The 22,082-nt window shown below is 35.4% G+C and overlaps 6 protein-coding genes across 7 annotated transcripts; 2 read left to right on the top strand and 4 right to left on the bottom strand.

Moving 5' to 3' along the window:
- Window positions 1-255: 255 nt before the first annotated feature.
- Window positions 256-2,485, bottom strand: LOC105955302 (protein AGENET DOMAIN (AGD)-CONTAINING P1). The gene is made up of 2 exons (XM_012979023.2): window positions 1,736-2,485; window positions 256-855 (listed from the first exon to the last, which is right to left on the bottom strand). Exon 1 carries the CDS (start codon window positions 2,217-2,219, stop codon window positions 1,746-1,748), a length of 474 nt encoding a protein of 157 aa, XP_012834477.2. The 5' UTR covers window positions 2,220-2,485; the 3' UTR covers window positions 256-855; window positions 1,736-1,745.
- A 15-nt stretch (window positions 2,486-2,500) lies between these two features.
- Window positions 2,501-3,864, top strand: NFU1 (NFU domain protein 1). Its single transcript, XM_012979015.2, has 3 exons — window positions 2,501-2,810; window positions 3,214-3,350; window positions 3,429-3,864. The coding sequence occupies exons 1-3, from the start codon at window positions 2,501-2,503 to the stop codon at window positions 3,615-3,617; spliced, it is 636 nt and encodes a 211-aa protein (XP_012834469.2). The 3' UTR covers window positions 3,618-3,864.
- Window positions 3,865-3,923: 59 nt separating this feature from the next.
- Window positions 3,924-8,781, bottom strand: LOC105955278 (myb-like transcription factor family protein). Of its 2 annotated transcripts, none has more exons than XM_012979003.2 (16): window positions 8,351-8,781; window positions 8,163-8,252; window positions 8,013-8,078; window positions 7,870-7,929; window positions 7,733-7,789; window positions 6,778-6,907; window positions 6,560-6,627; window positions 6,334-6,426; window positions 6,171-6,218; window positions 5,848-6,015; window positions 5,156-5,266; window positions 4,955-5,050; window positions 4,714-4,788; window positions 4,559-4,622; window positions 4,422-4,456; window positions 3,924-4,322 (listed from the first exon to the last, which is right to left on the bottom strand). In XM_012979003.2, exons 1-16 carry the CDS (start codon window positions 8,456-8,458, stop codon window positions 4,245-4,247), a joined length of 1,347 nt encoding a protein of 448 aa, XP_012834457.1. In that variant the 5' UTR covers window positions 8,459-8,781; the 3' UTR covers window positions 3,924-4,244. The 2 variants fall into 2 exon arrangements, with proteins under 2 accessions (XP_012834457.1, XP_012834460.1); XM_012979006.2 differs by having other exon boundaries at window positions 4,559-4,619; window positions 8,351-8,737.
- A 5,139-nt stretch (window positions 8,782-13,920) lies between these two features.
- On the top strand, window positions 13,921-15,695 carry LOC105955324 (gibberellin 2-beta-dioxygenase 2). The gene is made up of 3 exons (XM_012979044.2): window positions 13,921-14,303; window positions 14,785-15,214; window positions 15,303-15,695. The coding sequence occupies exons 1-3, from the start codon at window positions 13,930-13,932 to the stop codon at window positions 15,540-15,542; spliced, it is 1,044 nt and encodes a 347-aa protein (XP_012834498.2). The 5' UTR covers window positions 13,921-13,929; the 3' UTR covers window positions 15,543-15,695.
- A 1,282-nt stretch (window positions 15,696-16,977) lies between these two features.
- LOC105955387 (putative pectinesterase 53) lies at window positions 16,978-19,133 on the bottom strand. Its single transcript, XM_088816102.1, has 5 exons — window positions 18,611-19,133; window positions 18,303-18,477; window positions 17,686-17,889; window positions 17,360-17,595; window positions 16,978-17,262 (listed from the first exon to the last, which is right to left on the bottom strand). The coding sequence occupies exons 1-5, from the start codon at window positions 18,979-18,981 to the stop codon at window positions 17,091-17,093; spliced, it is 1,158 nt and encodes a 385-aa protein (XP_088672228.1). The 5' UTR covers window positions 18,982-19,133; the 3' UTR covers window positions 16,978-17,090.
- Window positions 19,134-20,097: 964 nt separating this feature from the next.
- On the bottom strand, window positions 20,098-21,486 carry LOC105955344 (ADP-ribosylation factor 1). Its single transcript, XM_088816104.1, has 7 exons — window positions 21,347-21,486; window positions 21,005-21,206; window positions 20,809-20,879; window positions 20,620-20,739; window positions 20,431-20,549; window positions 20,255-20,341; window positions 20,098-20,171 (listed from the first exon to the last, which is right to left on the bottom strand). The coding sequence occupies exons 2-7, from the start codon at window positions 21,183-21,185 to the stop codon at window positions 20,141-20,143; spliced, it is 609 nt and encodes a 202-aa protein (XP_088672230.1). The 5' UTR covers window positions 21,186-21,206; window positions 21,347-21,486; the 3' UTR covers window positions 20,098-20,140.
- Between the last annotated feature and the right edge of the window lie 596 nt (window positions 21,487-22,082).

Below are 22,082 nucleotides of genomic sequence, written 5' to 3'. Positions count from 1 at the left end.
AAATTATTACAGCTGGGGAAATTCTCTAACAGGTAATTTTCAATTTTCTTTTTTCCTTTCTTCTTGTGTGTGTGGGGAGCTGTGCAGTTGAAACCTTATAATTTGGTACAATTAAATAGTCCCTACGATAATTATAACTGATTCGACATAGGATGATACAGTAGTAAAATGCAGTTACAAGTTAGGTATAAAATTGAATGAGGATGTCTAAAGTTAGGCATTAATTCATCCCATATCCCCAATTGCACATGATAGTGAAGTTTCAGTACAAATTGCACAATAATGTAATTTTAGCACTTCATCCAAAGTAACAAACATATGAGAGAACATGTTGTTACAGCACACCTAACAAACTCTAATTTAATTAATTGTGACAATGACTAATCAAGCACAATAACATGAGATGTAAATACGAATAACAACATATTTGATTCACCTGATTTACATTCCTCCGGCAAATATTTGTCGGTGCCCGGGGGCGACGGATTTCGCCTTTATGGTGCAAGAATAACAGTAGATGAATGGCCTAGAGTAATTATCAAAAGAAGATGGATCTGAGTGCTGCATAATTAAACTATTACTCGTGCAATCAATTTCCTCAGAAATAAGTTACACGTAACAGAATTATCACCATATCTCATAAATCCGAAATCTTTTTTCTTTTTTGCAGGAATTCGACTAATATATATTTTATCCACAAAAAAAAGAAGATATATCTTTGGACATTGAATCTTTACATTGTATGTAAAGAAGCTGCCACCTTGTTAACGACATCAGATCAAACCACCTCACTCATCCAGGTCAACGTACTACAAAATCATCGAACACACGGCACAAATCTTCAATAGAGAATATCTGTAAGATAACAAATATTGTTATCGGAATGGTGAGTGATATATCGGAAAAACAAATCACCACAAAGTCTGAAGTCTATTTATTTCAAAATGTAAGAACATAAAAGCACAAACTGAAATTCAAAAGAGCAGACAGACAATAGCGTTTCATGTTGTTGATACATTAAAATATTCATTTTTTTTAGTAACGCCGATAAAGTCTAATTTCAACTTATGTAATATGTCAGGCCCCACAACACAATTCTGAAAGCTCAAATTTTTGATACATAAAATCGTAATTTAATCCAGTATTGAAAAAATAAAGAGAAAAAGGCTGATAACAAGTAATGCACACAAGTACACGGAAAGAACGAATAATCAGCTGGTGACCGATGGAGATTTCAATTTCCAGCCATTTTTATCGAGTTTTCACGTCCATTATTATACTTGTATTTCATATGAAAGTATGGAGTTTCCTTATAAAGAACAGATGCACATTGCTCCCACTTGTCATAAAACTACGTATGTTAAGTTGGATCACAAGCAACATGCCTGTGTAGTTGTATCTTCATTTGTAAATTTAATGGATCAAGCGTACACACATGCAATCAAGAATTTCATTGTAACAAAAACAAACAAGCCATAGTAAAACAACTAACGAGAATTCAAAAACGAAAACAAATTTAGGCTCTAAAATTCTTTGATTCTCATGTCAGAAAACAGAATACAATACATAGACAATTACGCCTCGTGAAATGGTGAGTGTTATATCGGAATTCACACAAAATTTGCATCACTTATGAACAAATGCAGGAAATAATGCATCAAATAGAGTGTTCAGTATATACATAGAGTGAGTTACAGGAAAGACAATTAGTTGCAGATAAAGAAGGAATTCAGACCTAATTTATTTCAGACACATGGGCTTTGATCATCAACTTTAGCGTTATGATCCAAAGGAGGGTCCCACTTGCCATGAACCCATTCGCGGTGGAGGCGAATCAGAGACTCGGGGAAATCAATCTGCTCACGGGAGGAGCGGAAGTAGACGGAGTAACGAGTGCCGCCGTCAATAACGGCGATGACGATGCCCTCCCACCAGCCGTCGACGCGGAAGCTGCGTCGGGATTCGCGGGGCGGAATAGGGCGGACGAGGATGAGGTCGACGGACTCGCGGAGGGGGTGGGTGGTGTCGTTTAGGGGGTCTTTGACGGTGAGAGTGTGGAATTGGACGGAAATGCGAGGTTTCCTGGAGGATGGTGGGCGGAGGACGGTGGCTGTGTACCAGGAGCCGCGGAAACCCTCCTCCTCGAAGCTTACCTCTACTTGCGCGTCTTTCTCGAACGGCTCTTCTTTCCCTCCACTTTCAGGCGTCGTCGTCGGCATGATTGCCTTGTCTTGTCTTGTCTACTTTAGAGAGAGAAAGAGAGAAGAGAGAGAGAGAGAGAGTATATGATGAAGATTGAAGAGGGAAGCAGAGTTTTGAAACTGGTGTCTTTGGTTAGGTTTTAGCTTACTGTATACGCTTCCATCATCATTCAAATATAATGAATTGCAATTCCAACCGATAATATTTACATATTTGCACATTGCCTCCTCAAGTCTTTCAAATATACTATAAGCACCCCAAGCAGAAGCGGAAAAGCTGGAGGAGCTGAGCAGCAAAAATGACGACGGCATCCATAGCAGCAACCACAAGCCTCGCCTTCTCCCTAATCCAATCCACGAAATCCCCAAATTTCAAATCCCCCAAATTTCAATCACTAGCAGCAAATTTCAGGCAGTTGAAACTCAATAATCGGAAATTCGTTGTTGTTAAAGCATCGGCGCCTGGATTGTATTCCGCCGAGCAGTTCGAGCTCACCTCAGAAAACGTAGACAAGGTTCTCGACAACGTCCGTCCTTATCTCATCGCCGATGGCGGGAACGTTGATGTTGTATCGGTTGAAAACGGCGTCGTCTCGCTCAAGCTCCAAGGTACCCCAATTTTCGCACGAGTTTTCGTGATATACAGAGATCATTGAATTGTTAAAAACTACTTAGAAATTAGAAACACGTGATTAATCGAGATGCAAAATTGGGGTGTTCATACCTGCATAAATGATAAACGTTGTCTGATAATTTAACAATTGTATGGCTATGGATAATTTAGTTGAAGAGAAGCCTGAGAAATCCGTACAGAAAAGTAACAGAATTGAATACGAAATTTCTCTTACTCACTTGTCTTACTTCTTGTGTTTGGATATTTATGACTATCTGACCTAGTTTAATTCAGCATATTTCCATGTCTAGTTGAAGTTTAGACTTCAAATGCTGAAATAAAACGCATTTGTTTTAGGGGTATGAATCGAGGGTTTACGTTTTGCTTTCTCAATTTCAGGAGCATGCGAAAGCTGTCCCAGTTCAACAACAACAATGAAACTGGGAATTGAAAAGGTTCTCAAGGAAAAATTCGGAGATGCGATCAAAGATATATGTCAAGTATACGATCAACAAATCACTGAGACCAATGTTGAGGTAAGTTTGTATGTCTATCTATATATCTGAGCCAATATTGATTGAATGGTGTGTTATGATCGATGGTTGAATCTGCAGGCAGTAAACAGGCATCTGGATATCTTAAGACCAGCCATTAAGAACTTTGGTGGGAGTGTGGAAGTATTATCTGTTGTGGATGGTAACTGCAGTGTAAAGTATGTTGGCCCCGATTCTATTGGATCCGGGATTAAAGCAGCGATTAAGGAGAAATTCCCAGATATCGTCAATGTTGAGTTTGCCATTTAGTTCTTTCTGGATGATGATGGAAGATGTCTGTGCACGAAATGAAATTAAAGGCAAATCTGTATCTGGAGTTTTATAAAATTGGAAATATTTCTCTACTGTCCATTGATAATTGATTTCATTTAGTAAAGATTACATTATTGGTGATGATGATGCAACAAATAGTATCTTTATGTTTGAGATTTGTGATTATACTATCCTTGTACGCATGATATTTTTAATAAGTAAATTGTTTTATTACACCAAAAAAGTGTCAAAACAAATAAATAACAAGAAACCAACAAGGGTAACCCCCAACATCACCAATCAAATACAATTCCTCTTTCATAGGCACTAAATTTCCTGATCAGTCAGCATTTCATACAAATAACATTAAAATCAAAACTGCCATAGGAAAGTTGTATTTACATCATAGAAGAATAAGGACAACCTTGAGGGTGGTAATAAGGATTAATATCTAAAGCTAGCAGCCTGCTTCTTGGTGTGATACATGCTGCAATCCCCAGTGAGAAAGAAAGCCGACTTTCGGAGCCCAAAAAACACACATCTTCAGCTAAACTCTACTAGATATATCTGCAATTGGTAACAGAGTAGCAAAGATATCTGCGATTCCCAAATATTTATTAAAAGTTAATCTGAAGCCTTGTACTTTCTTGGTCTTTTCGACTGAGCAGGTGACGATGGAGCTTCTGCTAATCTCCCCGGGCCCTTCAAAACCAACACCATAATTTGCAGCGTCACATTTCAGCAAACAATTTATTGATGATAAGCACTAATCAAATTAACAGTTAAAATATTGGAGTGTACCTTGCGCTTTTGTTCCCTTTTGCCAAATCTTTCCCCTGAAATTCAGTGCCATCATCAATTCCATGTCAGAAGAACAGGCAAAGGACTCAAATTACGGATAAAACATGACAAGTGGGCAAAATATTAGTTATTGTTACCTCCAGTGCTTAATGAATCAGGGGTAAATGTTCGATCAAGATCTACAGCTCGCACCGACTGCTGCTGAAAAACAAAAAACATTTCATATATCACTGAGGGCAAAACCTATATGGGAAAATAGAATATTTAAAAAAAAAAAAAAAGTTACGCCCACCTTTGGAGGTGTACCAGGAGTTTCTGTAAATGTACCATCACGTAATGATGAACCCTCTGCCTCCTTGTATTGCAACTGATTATCAATGATGAAAGGTTATGAAACAACTAGGAAACTAATGACCCACATAAAAGTCGGGTTTACCGGAAGACATCCTAAATCAGGGTTACTGCTGTGTGGGACACACACACAAACACAATAGAAATCTACACAAGACGGAATGAATTAACAAAACAGAAACCTGTTTCTGAAGATTCAATAGAGTCAGTATCTCCTTTCTTAGTTCAAGATGCTCTGCACACACAGCCTTTGTGGGAACCTTTGGCTTTAAATTCACCTGTAATTGGGAATATTCAAAATCATTTACGGATTTAAGTGTCCAGATAATTGGGAATATTCAAAATCAAAATTAGATTTCAAGTCTGAAGGAGAACAAAATAACCCCAAGATCTTGCAAAGTCTGTTCAACCCGTTTGATAGTCCGAAGTCCCGCAGATGAACTGGCAGCTTGTACCATTTGCTCAAGTGAATATGTCCGCAAGTAGACTCGTAGCTGCATATTATCTTCATCAGTAATATAGTAAGAAAAGTTTCCCCTAACAAATCACATCCAAAAAGCAAAAAAGAGAAAGCGAAACAGGAGCACGAACAGATACAAAGGTATTTCTTCATGACAAAAACAAGATCAAGATACACACTTGAGAACTACATTAAGACAAGAAACAAAAGAATGTTTGTCGCTTTCGGTAAACAAATTGGGCAATGCAAATGTGATGTAGTTAACTTTTATGTTTGGTAAAGTGTTCATCACTGCAATGGTTAGGATGCTTTGAACATTTTCGGAGAAGAGAAATGTCATTTTGGGAGATGTTACTATTTTGATTTAGGGAGACTGAAAAATGAAAACTACATATTTATGTGCTTTCCACTTAATCTAACCTTGTCAACATTATTGAAAACTTATAATTGGACTATAGTGGATGCACCAATGTAGGTACGCAAATAGGACTCAGGAAGTGATATGTAAAATCTAATTGGACCAATTAGTTTGCTGAAACAAGTAAAATTATAAACGAGCTGAAAATAGGAAGAGAAACGAGGAGTTTAGTATCATCTATCAGGTTTCGGGCATACCATGCGAAGAGAGGCCACAACTGAAGCAGTTTCTGACACAGGAGTTGTAGTAGAAGAGGGAAACTCAGAATTTGTAGAAGGGTTGACTGTATCCGCAGTTGTAATAGGCTTATCAGCACCAAGTGTACCAGTATCTGATAAGACCGGCAACACCAAATTTGCAGAAGCCTAAAGAACAAGAAATGAATCACAAGACTAGAATAACCCTCTTTAAATGACAAAAAGGACAGTATTCAAATACAATACATAAAAATGGTATACACATTTACTTATTATGCCTTTATTTCAAAGCAAGCTAAGGGGGGAATAGGGTTCAAACAGACCTTTATAGTCTTCCGTGCCTCGGATATTCTTTTCGCATGAGCAAGAACCTGCCAATGGTAAAAGTTGGGAGTAAAACCAAAAAACAAAACAAAAGGAAAATAAACAATATCTTAAAAATTATCTATTGACGTCACTGGGAATGTAAAAAAAATATATTCAGACCTCAACATCCCTGCGCTCTTGGTGCTTTGTATGAGATAGCAGCAAGTTGAGTGCACGCTTTCGCTCGGTGTCTTGAGTAGCATTGTAAACATCCTACATCATTGAAAGAGGTTTCAACATTTAGGAGATGGCAAATGCCAAATTTCTGCCTAAACACACACGTCAAAATATGAATTGTTAAAAGACGAGGGAGACTAGCATTAGCGGATAGGCAACTTCATCAAACCTTTACAAGTGGATGTGCAGAAACATCGCCAGGAGATGGAGCTCTGGCAATCAAGATGGCTCGAGATACTGCACAAACAATATAGGAAGATAAGAATCAAAACCGTCTGAAAAACTGTATTTATTCAAATAGCATAAGTTACTCAGCCTTGATTCTTTTAATTCCCAAAGTAATCCAACCAAGTAGGTAATTATCAATGATATAAAGGTAATAGGTACCACTGTAGTAACGATCCTTAAGTTCTTCCACAGTTTTTGTTGACGGGAACCTATCAGCTACCGCAATGAAGCGGAGATTAAAACGTTCACACAAATCAAACAATTGATCTGTCTCTTCCTTGGTCCATGCCTAAAGGAAGAATACGGAATAAAACTGAGATAAGCTTCAAAATTGGCCGTTAGGTACTTATCACAATGAACTGTATTAACTTGAAGATCAATTAATGTTAGCGATATGAATCAGTGAACACTCAAATTATATCTTCTGGACGATTAGGATTGAGAACCTATGTGAGTCAGTCTGGTTATTCTTGTTTTATGCCAAATCACTGTCTGAGGCACATGAGTGACTATGTTTGTAGAAATTGCTTTAGACTACAAAAATATATGGTGTGACACATAAATTCCAACTAAACACATTTTTTGTGATTTGAACACAAAAAAAGAGAAAAAAAAACGACAGGGAGCTAAAAGTATGTTACCGTTCGAAACTAGTTGAAGTCCTCCATCTATTTCAAATAGGATTTATTGGATATTAAATTAGCAGATTTAAAATGTATTTGAAATGAGATCGGAGCATGAGAAACTAGATTGAGATAGCAAACAGCAATTTATGCCCTCTAGACTAGGCTATAGTACCTCTCATTGCAAACCTTCTAAATTTCTACTCGAAGTTCTTACTAGAAAATACAGTTCACACAATTCAGTCACAAAAGATAAACCACAAGAAGTACTGGAAAAGTCAGGGTCACGATAAAGATGTGACAGGTCAGCACAAATATCATGGCAAAGCTCATAGAATCTTAGTGCTCAGCAATCCAACTCAAAGTGTCGACGGTGAATGAGAAAAGACATTCTTGCAGTTTGATTGATATCAAGTGTACGAAAAGAACCAAACTGTTGCTGTTGATTATGTATGACAAAGCAGAATACTAAAACTGAAGTAGGAACATACAGGATCCGTCAAATACTTCTCGTATTCCTCATCAGTGTACTTGATGATATCAGCAGACTGCATTGTGTCAAACAAATGAACAATTTGAGTACCACTATATATTGAATGAAGATCAATTCTAGAATACTTTGGCTTACTTTGTTACACTTTGCAAACGAATAATCACCAGTGGGTGGATTGCCATTTACCACTCGAACCTACAAACATAAGAGATTCAGTACTTGTCAATTTTGCATGTGCACGATCCAGAAGTAATAGCCTAAATATCCAAGAAACATACCCAATGGTAAAGCTGCAGGTTGTCTTTCCTAGCAGAATTCGTAAAAGGAAGCCATTGCCAAGTAATCTGCAGAGCAAAAGAAGAGTACCTACAAAGTTTAAACAGAAATCCAAGAGGGATATTTTCAATAGACATAAACAACATGAGAACCTTCTCATTCTCGGATTGCGCTTTTCGTTTCAATTGATTCACATCAATGGCAGGCATCAAAGGCGCCAATCCTCCTGTAAGGGCATAAACCTACAACACCCCGTCAAAGCAATTCAAATGCAATCGAATATTTCAACAAAATATAGAAAGAAAAAAAAAAAAAAAAAAAAAAAGAACGTCGTATAAACCTCGCGAGAAATGCCATCAGGTTTTCTCTGAGATTCTTTGGGAGGCTTGGACTTCTTTTCTTGTATAGGCAAATTCTTCGGCAATCCCAATATATCCTTTGCATCCATCTGAAAACCCCAGGTTTTTCTATATTACTCTTTTTTTTTTTAATAAAAGAAAAAACGATCATAGAGAAGCGTCGTCTACAATCGAACTTTTTCCATACAAACGATAGATAAAAATTGGAAATCCATATTGTGTAGTAATTTCGAAGGAAGTTGGGTATTTGATATTGAATTATTTTAATTAGGAAGAAATTAGGGTTTAGGGAGGGGAAATTAGGGTTTTCCGACGGGTAAGAATCGGAGTAATTTGGGGGAAACTAGATCGGACGGTTTGATCGACCCAAATCCTCTGCAGTTAGTTCTGTTGAAATGACTGTTTAGCCCCCATCTCTGTAGTGGGCTAAAAGTCCATTTCTGAAAAGGACTTATGTACATTGGGCTAAACTGAAAATATAGTTAGATACTGAGCCAATCTTAAATTTGGACCAGTTAAGCAGCCTAATTCAATCCATATGAATATTTCTGTAAATTAATAATAGGGGAAATATGCAATAACCCCTCAAATAGAAAATATTTTGAACTAAACTCAATTGACTATTAAAGACTTTTGCCTACACCCAAGTTTCATTCTTAATTAGTGAGACCCCCCTAACTAGACATGATAAGACTAAAGTGCCCTTATGTGATTAGGTTTTTAATGTGATATAATTTATTTCACTATTTCACTCCCCCCCCTCTCTCTCTCTCACGTTCTCAATCTCTCATCTTCTCTTCTTCTTCGTCTTTTTTTTTTTTCCCTTTTTTTCGTCTTTTGACAGATCTGTATATATGCAAGTATTTTTGGGCGAGATCGAGGTGCCTAGTCGTCGTCTTTGTAGCGCTCTATGCTTGATGTTGAAGAAAAATTGCGTGAAAAAGATCAGAGATTGTATGTAATTGTTTTTTTTTTTTGTTTTTTTTTTTCTTAATTTAGTCTATGGATTATAATGTTTGGTTCGCAATTTACGAACGTTTGTTTTGTTCAGAGCAAAATGTATGGGGTTTGTGTCGTCCGAGTTGTATATGATTTCATTTTATCTCGATTTACAGAGTAATCACATAATAGTCATATTCACTGTTCTGTTAATAATTATGACTATTGTTGATTCACTCGATTAGTGATTTATGAATTTCTTGTTTGTTCCCCACTCTCTCTTTCATTCACCGTCGTTGTCGTCGCCTCCCCCTCCTTCTCTTTCGTTACTTTCGATTTTTTTTTTCTCTAGATCTGGAGCAGAAGCATTAACGTGACTATAGTCTGGTTCGAATATGACTATCGATGATTCACTCGATTAGTGATTTATTAATTTCTCGTGTTCGTTGTTTATGTCGATTTCTCTCTCTTTACACCACCATCGTCTCCACATAGATTTGTACACCACCACCACCGTCGTCGCTCGTTGCCGTCGCCTCCTCCTTCGTTTCCACGTAAGGCTCTTTCTCTCTTTTTTCGTTATCTTTATCGTTTTCTCAGTTTTTTTTTTCCAGATGCCACCACCACCACCATCGCCGCCTCTTTCACTCTCTTTCCTTCACCACCGCCACCACCGCCGTTGTCGTCGACTCCCATCCCTCTCTCTCGTTATTTTTCTATCTTTATTTTTGTATTTTTCGATTTTTTTTTTCAGATATGAACAACAGCAGTAACATGACTATAGTCATATTCGAATATGACTATAGTTATATTTATGTATTTTTCGAATATGACTGTAGTCATATTCGAATATGACTATTGTTGAATATAATCTATCATCTTGTTTTCAAGTTGACTTCGAGTAAGTAGATTCAAATTGATTTTTTGTGTGGATATTGATTGGATTGTTTTCGTAAACAATAGGGAATCTTCGTTGTTTTATATGATTTGGTAAACATGACTATGCCATATAATCGGAATTTGTAAGTTCAAAATATAAAAAAAAACAATATAAAAAGAGAATATGACTACAGTTAATATAGTCATATTCGACCATATAGTCGAATATGACTACAGTTAATATAGTCACATATAGTCATATTCAACCATAGTCATATTCGGCGTTGCAAACCTGTGGAGAGAAAAAAATCAATTTTTTGTTTAAAAAAAATAAAAAAAAAATTATTTTTATTAAAAAATATTTAAAATAAAAAAATAATAATAAATGACTAAATAAAGTCCGAAAACAATATAAAATATAAAATAAAAAAATAAAGTCCGATTTTTTTTTTTTTTTTTTTTTTTTGATTTGGTAGCAATTTTTTAGGAATTTGGAAGCAAATTTTTAGGAATTAAATTGTTATTATAGAAAGAGAGAAAAAATGAATAATTGAGATAAATTATACTAATTAATCCTAATTAGCGGGATTTAAGTGCCTAATTAATAGGAATTTTGTAAATAATGCGGATTTAGTTGCCTTATTAATAGGAATGTTGTAAATAGTAGATATTTATTAAAAAAAAACGTGCGGATTTAATTGCCTTATTAATAGGAATTTTATTAATACTAGATAATTATTAAAAAAAATGGGTAGTATAAGGGTAAAATTGGAAATAAATATTCTAGGGGGTTTTCACAAAGGAAGAATTATGGTATGGACATATCACTATTTTTTATCTATTGGAGAGGTGTATTGCTAATGACCCCATAATAATAATATATTTCTACTGGTAATTAACTTGATATTAAATAGTTTAATAAATAAATATATATTTTCAACTATTCTATAAATACATGTCCACGTCGAGAAGATTGTGTCTTCTAATAAACAAGTTTGCAGATTTAGTGTTTTATTATTTATAAAAACAATAATGGTACGTCCGTCTACGTGGTTTGGACTTTGGTGGGCATAAATCAAGTAATAAATTCCAAGGAAATTGAACAATATAATATGAAAATATTATTGAGTTTTTATCTTCTCAAATTAACCGGGAAAAACAAAACATGGAACAAAAACGAAATCTGTGTCACGAAATTGAGCTAGCAATCAATATTCTACTAATGAAATGATAAAGTTTGTGATTAATGATGCAAAAAATAAAAGTATATAATGATTGAAATATAGAATAGAGAATGGTGATGGCATGTTGAGTTGAACAGTTTGGTCCCATAAAGGTAATAACAATCACAATCCCCAATATCTAATTACATATATATGTCACTCATGCACTAATTAAAAAGCTGAAAGCTCATCTAATTGCTGAAAGAAAGATTAGACCAGTGGTTTCCTATTAATGCTCCACATGGCACACGATTAGGGTTTCGGACAACTTAATTAAGGAATTATTATATATATATAATAATTAAGTGGTTGGTTGGCGGGTAATAATAATTATTTTGATTCGATTTATATTCATGAACGTGGGTGGTATTAATAATATTCTTGTTCTGCAATATTTGCCGGCCGGGAGTTACTTATATATTCACCCCTTCAATTATGGTAACATAAACATTTCTTCTCCTTTTTATTTTATTTTGATTTGGTTTGATGATTAAGTTGGATAAGCAAGCGTGCGTGCGTGCATTACTTTTTTTTTTTTTTAATTATCTTTCTTTCTAAGGACCAACGTGCAAATGACACATGAATTAGGATGCATGCATCTATATATACAGATGTTTAAATTATATTCAATTGTTAGTTTAGTATTATTAATTTCGTTTCCAATTATTTTACATCTTAAAGCAATAACGTTAACAGCATTTTGTTGGAAATATTATTTGTTGTACTTAATCATATAAATTGCACATCGATCTCATAGGATGTTTAACGTATGAGTCAATAATTAAATTGTAAATTATGATTTGTGATTATGGATGATGAGTTGGTAGAATCAGACATTTTGTTGCTGTACCTAATTAAATTTAAGGAGTAATTAAATTTTTATTAGTGAATATATGCGAGAGAATTAGGTCAAAAAGGGCGGCGTTTGGAGTCAGAATATGCCGTCAACGTTAACAACTTCTCACATGCATGTACTACTATTTGATAACTGATGCATAAAATTAAACAAGATATTCTTTTACCTTTTTCGGTAAGAAAAATTATAGTAGTATTAAACAAGAAATAACATAGTATATACGCAAGCAAAGAAATGAGTAGTGTACAATAATATTATATTGGTCCCATATATGTCAGGTATGTGTCGTGGATTAATGAATCAACTACGTACCTTTCTATTAGACATAATTATTAATTCCTTGTACACTTCACTTTTCATATATGCAACAACAAAAATGCATCTCCCTTTCTTTCTTTAGCTTTTGTTACACTCCTCTTTCTCAATAATATAATACATTAATTATCATTTATTTAATTTTGACCCACCAATTACATTTGATAAAATTATTTGAAATTGTACGTTAATCACATTATATATATTTTTCTTAACATTTAAATATTTATTAATTTTCTTAATATATATGATGCTCAACTACTGATCTTGTTTAATAAAAGGATGGAATATATATAGTAATTAATTAGTGGGGTTAATATAATTAGGTTTGAATATGATAAAGTTTCCAGTAATGTGAATACTGTACTGAAAAGTGAAAAGTGAGGGTAGAATTAATTCATTCAAGGAGGAGAATAAAAGCGCGTTTAGGTGACATAAAAAGTGCTGAAATTGTAGAATCCAATGAGAAGCGACAGACGGCCTGTATATGTATATGTATATGTATATGTATATGTATATGCACAAGAAAATTAAACATTCATTATATTATTAATTCACCGTACCTAATATTTGCCGCCCTTTTCCTTAGCTTCTTCACACTTTCTTTCCTTGTACAAAATTATTATTTTATTCCCCTTTTATTATTAAAAACATCAAACATTTCTCTGCTAATTAATTGTTTATTTAACTCGATCTGTCTTGTTGAAGTTTGATTTAGTCGAGAAATTACCTAATCCCATCTGTCAAACAGCTTTCACTTAGCAGGCTTCTGTGTTTGTCTCTGTATTAGTCAAACTGCACCAAATCTATTGAAATTCTTTTATTTCTTTCTTCATCATTTTATAATCAATATAATATTGTGCATGCGTATAAATATCACATATATATAATAATTTCTTGCATGCCAAGAATCAAAGTTCGGTGTTCGATCGGTGTACAGTCAAGCCCCTTTAATTGATATATAGTCCCAAGTTACGAGGTTGCGAATTAAGATTGGCATTTTTCGATAGTTTTATTCTTTGGAGATTTTTTTTTAGATATTAGTCATGACCTTTCAAATAACACAATAATATATTAATGTGTGTCGGAAGTAAATGGATTTTGTTGTTTGAGCATCATTTGTCCTGACAGCATATAATATATAATTAGTAGTCGCTATAGTTGTACTTACTTATTTTATTTAATTAACTTTAATCAATATTTTAAGCATTAAAGCTGGAACGGTTATCTCTATTTAACCCCGCGCGCAAACTCAAACCAATAATCCCTCCTCCAACTCCAAACCCCATATAAAATTTATATTTAATCATTTCCTTTCTTCAATTTTCTTTACCAGAAAAAAAAAAACATGGTAGTAGTTCCTTTGAGAAGCAAAAAAAGTCGGGCGGCGGTTGGTGTTCCGGTAATAGATCTCAGCCTCGAAAGGTCAAAGCTATGCGAATCCATTACAAAAGCATGCCAAGAGTTTGGATTTTTCCAGGTCGAAAACCATGGAATTTCAAGTGATATTATATCAAGAGTTGAAATGGAGGGCCTTGATTTTTTCTCAAAACCTGCATGCCACAAGCAACGGGCCGGGCCTCCAAGCCCATTTGGTTATGGTTGCAAGAACATCGGGTTCAATGGCGATAAAGGCGACCTCGAATATCTTCTCATGGAGGCTAATCCTCATTCTATTGCTGAGAGATCCAAATCCATCTCCACCGATCCCACAAAGTTCAGGTAATTAATAATAATTCATCGTATTAATCGATATATTAAATCTTATTTTCTAAAAAAAATAAAATAAGATTTTGGGTTGTGCTAATAATGGGATATATGCCATTTCTTGATCAAGTAGTGTATTATATTAAATTAAAATGTGCAGGGCAAGCTGGTCATTAGAAAGAGTAGGGTATAACGGTGTAGTAGTAGGACTCATGATAATTATGTGCAATTATATTATTGATCGATGGATCACATCACATCACATCAATTCTGCCAACAGTACTACACAGCGAGCACCTAATTGAATTTCGTTTGTACCCCACAATATTTAGGAATCTTTACTTAATTGTCTTAAATACAAAAATATAATTAATACCTTGCTTATCGATCGAACGAAAATATATGTTCAAGTTTGGTTCGTTATGTAGTTGACAAACTGAATATCGATCGAGTGCATGCCTCGACACTACTGTAAAATGATGGTGTGTGTTTGCAGCTGTGCTGTGAATGATTACACGGAAGCGGTTAGGAAGCTGGCTTGTGAGATACTTGAAATGGTGGCTGAAGGTCTGTGGGTCCCGGATAAATATATTTTCAGTGACCTCATTAAAGATGTTAACAGCGACTCTTGCTTCCGAATCAATCACTATCCTCCTTCACTCAACGACGACGATAATAATAATAATTGGATTAATAATAATATTGATAATAACCCTAAACCCGGCCAACTGTTCGATAATATTAATAATAATCATAGCACCACCAAAACTCGAATCGGGTTTGGAGAGCACTCAGACCCTCAGATTCTCACAATCTTGCGATCCAACAACGTCGGTGGCCTTCAAATCTTGTCCCGAGATGGATTGTGGATTCCTATTCCTCCTGATTCCGATAAATTTTGCGTTTTTGTCGGTGATGCTTTTCAGGTTCGTCTATATATGTATATTTTTAATTAATACCCATCGTTTGTCGGTAAATCAATAAATGATAATTAATATAATTATGATACTGCAGGCGATGACGAATGGGAGATTTGTGAGCGTGAGGCATAGGGCGATGGCGAACTCGGTTAAGCCAAGAACGTCGATGATGTATTTTGCAGCACCGCCGCTGAATGCATGCATAACTCCAATACCGCAGCTTGTCTCGATTGAAAATCCATGTATGTATCGGCCATTCACATGGGGTGAGTTTAAGACAACTGCGTATGCATTGCGATTAGCCGATCATCGTCTCGATTTGTTCAAAAAATAATATATTGTGTAATAATTATTTTCCTTAGCTTGTCTCTGTCATTTTATTATTTATTTCTTTGCCGTGGAATTAGGAGTAGGGTATACATGATCATGTAGCTGCACATGTATATGTTGCACTCATGTTTTAGAGTGGCCGGGGTCTATGTGTGTATTTATAACTTTCAATATATATATATATATATATATATATATATATATATATATATATATATATATATATATATATATATATATATATATATATATATATATATATATAGAGAGAGAGAGAGAGAGAGAGAGAGAGAGAGAGAGAGAGAGAGAGAGAGAGAGAGAGTAAATTAGGGATGTGAGTGGTTATCATGATTTGAGGTGCTTACCATGTATGTCTCGTACTTAATAAATACTATTAGCATAAAGTCAACTTTAATTCTGTTCATCGTTTTCATTTATAATATGTAATTCAATATCACTACTTATAAAAATAATAATAAAAAACATAATTCAACATCTAGCTTAGTGGTTGAAACAAAATATATTTTTATATGAGTACTTAAAGGCCCTACAATCATTAGGAGTAATCACCCTATTTTATTTCACCAGCAGAAGAAATTATTATATATCTGCAAATGGACCAATGATCTCTCATTAAAAATGATCAATAATTAATTGGTGAATATACTATAAAACAATAAATTAAATGGGGGCAGCAATCACAATTAAAATTGAATATATAATGGGGCCATAATTTTGGCATATTAATAATTAGTAAGATGTAAAATGGGTTAATAATAATTGGGAAAATGGGGGAAGTAAGCTTGCAAGCATGACAGCTAATTAATGCATGATGTATGTTTCATCCGATTTGACGGATCAACTACGATAATTAACACAATAACCTATACCTATACCTTTTTTCTCGTATAATAGTTTATATAATTAGCTTAAGATCGATAAAACAATGTTAATTAGTTATGTATATATGAGTAATGAGTAAATTATTTTATGGTGCGATAGTAACAGAATTAAGTGTGTGCAACTAATTTTTCAATGTTTAGCCGCTATGGTAGATATGTAACACAAAATATCTTTGGCATGTGGCTTGTTTGAAATAATTTTTGAGAGAAATTAAAATTAATAATTGTCTCTGATAATAAATTAATCATGGCAGATTTTGGTAATGATGAGTGATGAGTAATGACATTGGTGAAAAAGAAAAAAATGGTCGTTAGTTACGTTGGTGAGCAAACTTTATTTTCCATTTAACAGGGTTAGTAATTATGAGCAATAATTCAATCTTTTGAGATGCTTGTTTATTTTTGGTAAATTCCCAAATAACAGGGTTAATTACTGGTAATTAGTTCTAATCTAATTATAGCTACTATAATAACAGTACTTTATGGGTTATGTTTAGTGGACAAGCTTTTAATTAAGGTCACGTACAGTACAGTACAGTACCCAAAAGTCATATATATTATGATGTTTCGTCGGTTGATGCCATTTAATTAATTAATTAATTAATTAATTTTAACGAAAGATTAGAGAGGTAGATTAAAAAAAAAACGTACTAAGAAGTGATCTGATAGGAAGAAGGGTTGATAAGCCAAGTGTGACCGTCGATAAAATAGGTGCCGATAAAAGGGAGGGCTTCTTCATCGGTGAGCACTCTCACCCACGGTACTCGACCTGTCAACTTAGCCCCTGCTCCATCACACTTGTATTCCCCATAGTACACTTTCCTATATACATATATCAATCAATTAGTACAATATTCATTAATCACTAGTACGTATTTAAAAATAAATGAAAGTCGTCGTGGGAATATAATTAACTTACTGGTCACGACTTGTTTTGCCCCAATCGCTCCATCCTTGAGAAAGCACGACTTTATCCATATAAGTGTATGAGAATACAACCCTTGAATAATCGCCCCATGCTCTTCCTAAATAAATGGATCCACTGCCGCTCACCGTGCAGTTCTTGAATGAAAACCCACTCGATATCGATGAATTTGACCGCTTTTGAGCTGTCACTGACGCAACCTTCTTCGTCACCGAGTTCAAATAGCAATTCTGCCCGCCATTTTAAAAATTAATATGGGCCTTATTATAGTGAAGCCCGTTAAAATGTGTGAGCCCAATAGAGTAAAAGATTGGGCTGACCTCGTAGAGAGAAGTGCCGTAGCCGAAGATGAAATCGACGGAGCCTTGAATAAAGCAATTACTGAAATAATGGAGTCCCTTGTGATCGTAAAGTGTATCTTGGCTGCCGTAGAAGCTGCAGTTGTAGAATGCGGCTTTCGTTCCCGATATTCGCAGCGCCACCGCTTGTCCGCCCACCGTCCCCACCACATGTGGAGCCGTGTTCTGCGTTATTTTGTTAAATTGAATACTCAGCCCAGCCCATTATTGACAATACTTTTGGGCCTGGCCCATTTCCAAAACAATATTTTAGATCGGTATTTTTTTTCTTTAGTATTTATTTATTTGGTTTGATGCCTAACTGTAACAAATTAATTAATTGTGTGTATGTCATATTTCATCAGTTTGCCCGTGAATCGTGATTGTCCCTTGTTGGTCTGACGACAAAAATACATGCTTAATAAATTTGAGTAATTTGGAATGTTTTTTCGTGTAATAAGAATCTTATATATTGAGAAAAATAATTTCTTTTCTGAAGATGAAATGAAATATATTCGTTTTCATTTTTCGAGAATGGCATTAATATTAAAAGAACATTGATAAAAAAACATAAAAAAAAAAAAAGCTTGGCGGCTGACCTCAAATTTGACGTTGATGGCCATGAAGTAATCGGCATCAACGGCAACGGTGGCACTTTGAAAAGTCCTTCCCCCCACCGTCGACGCAGTGTCGTTTCCGGTGATGGTCGGAGGAACACTCCCATTTCCCACCAATGTTACGAAGCGCATTGTTCTAGGTATATTCACCTTCTCCCTAGACGCGTGCATACGTTAATTAATTAATTAGTTTTCACATAATGAATATTATCAGTACAGATTAATCAATAAACTCCTCGTAATTAACTAGCTACTCTTAAAAAAAAAAAAAAAAAGAAAAAACCAGGTACCTATAAACACCAGAATTAATACGCAGTACGACCCTACGAGTATTGTAGAAAGGAATGGTGTGGATTGCTTCTCCAATGGTGGTGAAATCTCCGCCACCGTCTTGGCTGACAGTTATCTCCATCCTGTTCATCTCAGCCGTACGCAGCCTCCAGTCGGAAGGGTAGCTCATCATCGGTACCTTATTATAAGTTTCATCTCCGGCGGTTGAGTAGTAGTACTCTGGTTTTTTCAAATCATCTAGACATTTTTTCTTGTAACTTTTGACGTGCCAAGATATCCATGTATTGTAATCCTGATCTGTGGCTGAGCAAATATTATAAACAGTTGAGAAAAGGAGGAAGAAGAGGATTATAATCAGTTTAGGAGGCATAGTTTTTTATGGATCGGAGATGGATTATTGTGGCCGTTCAGGCTTAATTAGATAGTGTGTGAGAAAGACAGTTGCATGAATAGACATTAGACCGTTGCATAGATGATAATGTATGTATGCAGTACTGAATTGCAATAAAACATAATTACTGGAATCAAATTGTTTAAAAATATATATTGAAGAGCGAGAGGTAGGGAGAGTTGTAGGTGAGGGGTATTTTAGTAAAAGGAAGGTGCCAAATTGAGGTCCCAACAAAATTTGTCTGAACGGACCATTAGGAGTGGTGGTACAGTCCAGACAGGCATGAACACAACAGGATAAATGTGATCAAGGAGGGAAGTGCAGATTAGCTGTATTCCATTCTTTTCATTTTTGGGGGTATCCCATCCCTACAAACAACCGACGTGCTCTAGTGGTGGTGGGTACAAACCCTAAAACAGCAGGGGCACTCGTCTGTGGAATGACTATGTTGACTTTCTTCTATACAAAAAAAGAAACGTTGACTTTGCTATTTCTGGCGTTGTTGTATTGGACTATAGTTGGAACAGAAAAACGGTGGCCTGCGACCCAATTTCAGTAGTTAGTGGCTAACGAGTCCAGGCCCAAAAGATAATTCTCTCTCTCTCTCTCTCTCTCTCTCTCTCTCAGACATTTTATCAAACAGTTGATCAACATTCAGAATCCAACCCCACACAAATCATCAGGATCCTTCTTTCCTGGAGGTGTAGATGCAGTAAGATTCATCAGTGATATTTTACCTGAATCAGCAGATTCTTCGTGCATCAATCATTCGAAACACACGGAACGGAATGTGTGGGGGCCGGGTGCTTCTTCAAACTGTGGTTTCGAGAATTTCCCATGGAAAATTTAGGGGTAAATCAAGAAATTGAAATCACCTCTTTATTATACATGCAGTGAAGATGTTGCTTGCTAATGGCCAACAAATAAATTCCATGTGATTATTAGAAGAGTACAAATTGTCCCCAATACAAAATCATCATCAACAAATCCATTTATTAAGTTGATAGAAGTAGTTAATAAGATGGCCAGGTTCTTGACTGAAGCAAAGGGTTTAGGACACAACACATTGTTTCAAAGAAACTATAAGCCACAAAAGCACACATTAAAATAACATAAAAGCCATATACAGAGTGCAATGTCACCTCGGACTGAAGGATTCGGATTGAAGCCTGAAAACACACATAAAAAAGATTATTAAAATGATAAACTGTGAATCGAAAGACGATTGATCATGGTTTCACAGTGTAATTACCTTGTTTTCAATATAACGTTGTTTGAGAGCCAGTCTAACCCCTCGTGCAGCCCTTCACCAGAAGTTGCACATGTGCTCTGAACATGCCTGTATTTGCATGCATTATTACTCTATACTCAATCCATAAACCGGACAACCTGGAAAAACAAAAAAAGAAAAAGAATAAAAATGTATACCAATGGCGCTCGCCAAGGGAACCAAGGGCCAACTTGTCGGTTATTTCAGCATCGTTCATAGCATTTGGAAGATCTTGCTTGTTCGCAAACACCAATACAACAGCATCCCTCAATTCATCCTGACCAACCACACAACTTTTATATATATAGTCAGTTATCCTTTTCTTTTTTTAATCTCATTTTACTCACATCTGTCAACATCTTGTGCAGTTCATTCCTTGCTTCGACAATACGGTCTCGATTGCTGCTGTCAACAACAAAGATTATGCCTTTAGTGTCCGCGTAAAAGTGCCTCCACAGTGGACGAATCTGCATAAGAATTGAGATACATTGAATTCGGACAGAAACTAATTAGGATAATCATCAGTACATACATACCTTTTCCTGGCCTCCAACATCCCAAAGACTGAAGTTAATGTTATTATATTCCACAGTCTCCATATTGAATCCTGAAAAAATAAAGTTAATCACATCTCACTGTCTCAGCCTATAAATTGCCGAAAATTCAACAAGCTGCCAAACTTAATGTAATGATGCTATTGAATATGCAACATTGAATAGCCAAAAAGCTTACCCACAGTGGGAATGGTGGTGACAATTTCACCGAGTTTGAGTTTGTAAAGAATGGTTGTTTTACCGGCATCATTGATACCAATCATTAATATACGCATCTTTCTCTTGCCAACATCAACTAGTATACGCGTCTCTCTCTTGCCAGACCGCCAGCTCAAGTGCTTCGTGAAAGCACACCCCATCCCTTAACTTGCTAACCAAGACTGCACCGTTCAGATTCAAATCATTCTAAGACGTACGATGTAAGATCAATAATTATATTGGTCAAGGATTATCACAATACAATCAATAATTTGAAATGCTTGAGATAAATGAAAAGAGGGGACAATGGATTGATACTTACATTTGTCGAAGACCGGTGAGAGTTGAACGACGCAGCTAAAGGTGTAATTTAATCAGCTAACAAGATAAGAATGACTTGTTAAACCTAAGCATGCATATATCATGATCATTCAGAGTTGACTTGATATTCGAGTTTTTTTATAATGATCACCATCAATATGTTGTAATAAGGAATAATTTGCAGATGCAGGGTCAATCCATTGTTGCCTCTCTTTTTGTTTTTCTCTAGTATTTTGAACTACTGGAAATACTTTTTATCTCGTTATCTTTACAAGATACGGATAGTTCTGTTGCACTTTGACAATTGATCTCTTTAGGCAAGACACATAGAATCATACTGCACACATAAAACTGTATAATTCATTAAGAAAATAATATGTCAACCGTTCCTTTTTTAATGCAGGCGTGAGACTTGCTCCCAAGATTCCTCAGACACGCTCTAAGCCTGTAAGATTTGCTCAGAAAATCTCTTTGGTCAGTTTTGATGATGACCTTATTAAAATATGCTTAGCAGTTGAAAATTCAACCGCTTGTATCTCAAACGGTTTTCAACAAGCAAAAAAGGCCAAAAAATGACACAAATGAAAGTGAAAGTGAATATGGACCAAAGTCGAAATGACAACATCTGTCTCATTATTCCCGAGTGTTGAACCAGGCTGGACTATTGTCAATACCCTGGAAACCATAGCTACGAAAATAATCCTGCCTAAGAGTCGAAATCTTAACTGATTTTCCGA

Source organism: Erythranthe guttata, chromosome 4 (genome assembly GCF_056151865.1).
Source record: "Erythranthe guttata isolate IM_541 chromosome 4, IM_541, whole genome shotgun sequence".
NCBI classification, from domain to species: Eukaryota; Viridiplantae; Streptophyta; class Magnoliopsida; order Lamiales; family Phrymaceae; genus Erythranthe; species Erythranthe guttata.
This window is presented reverse-complemented; position numbering and strand designations above follow the sequence as displayed.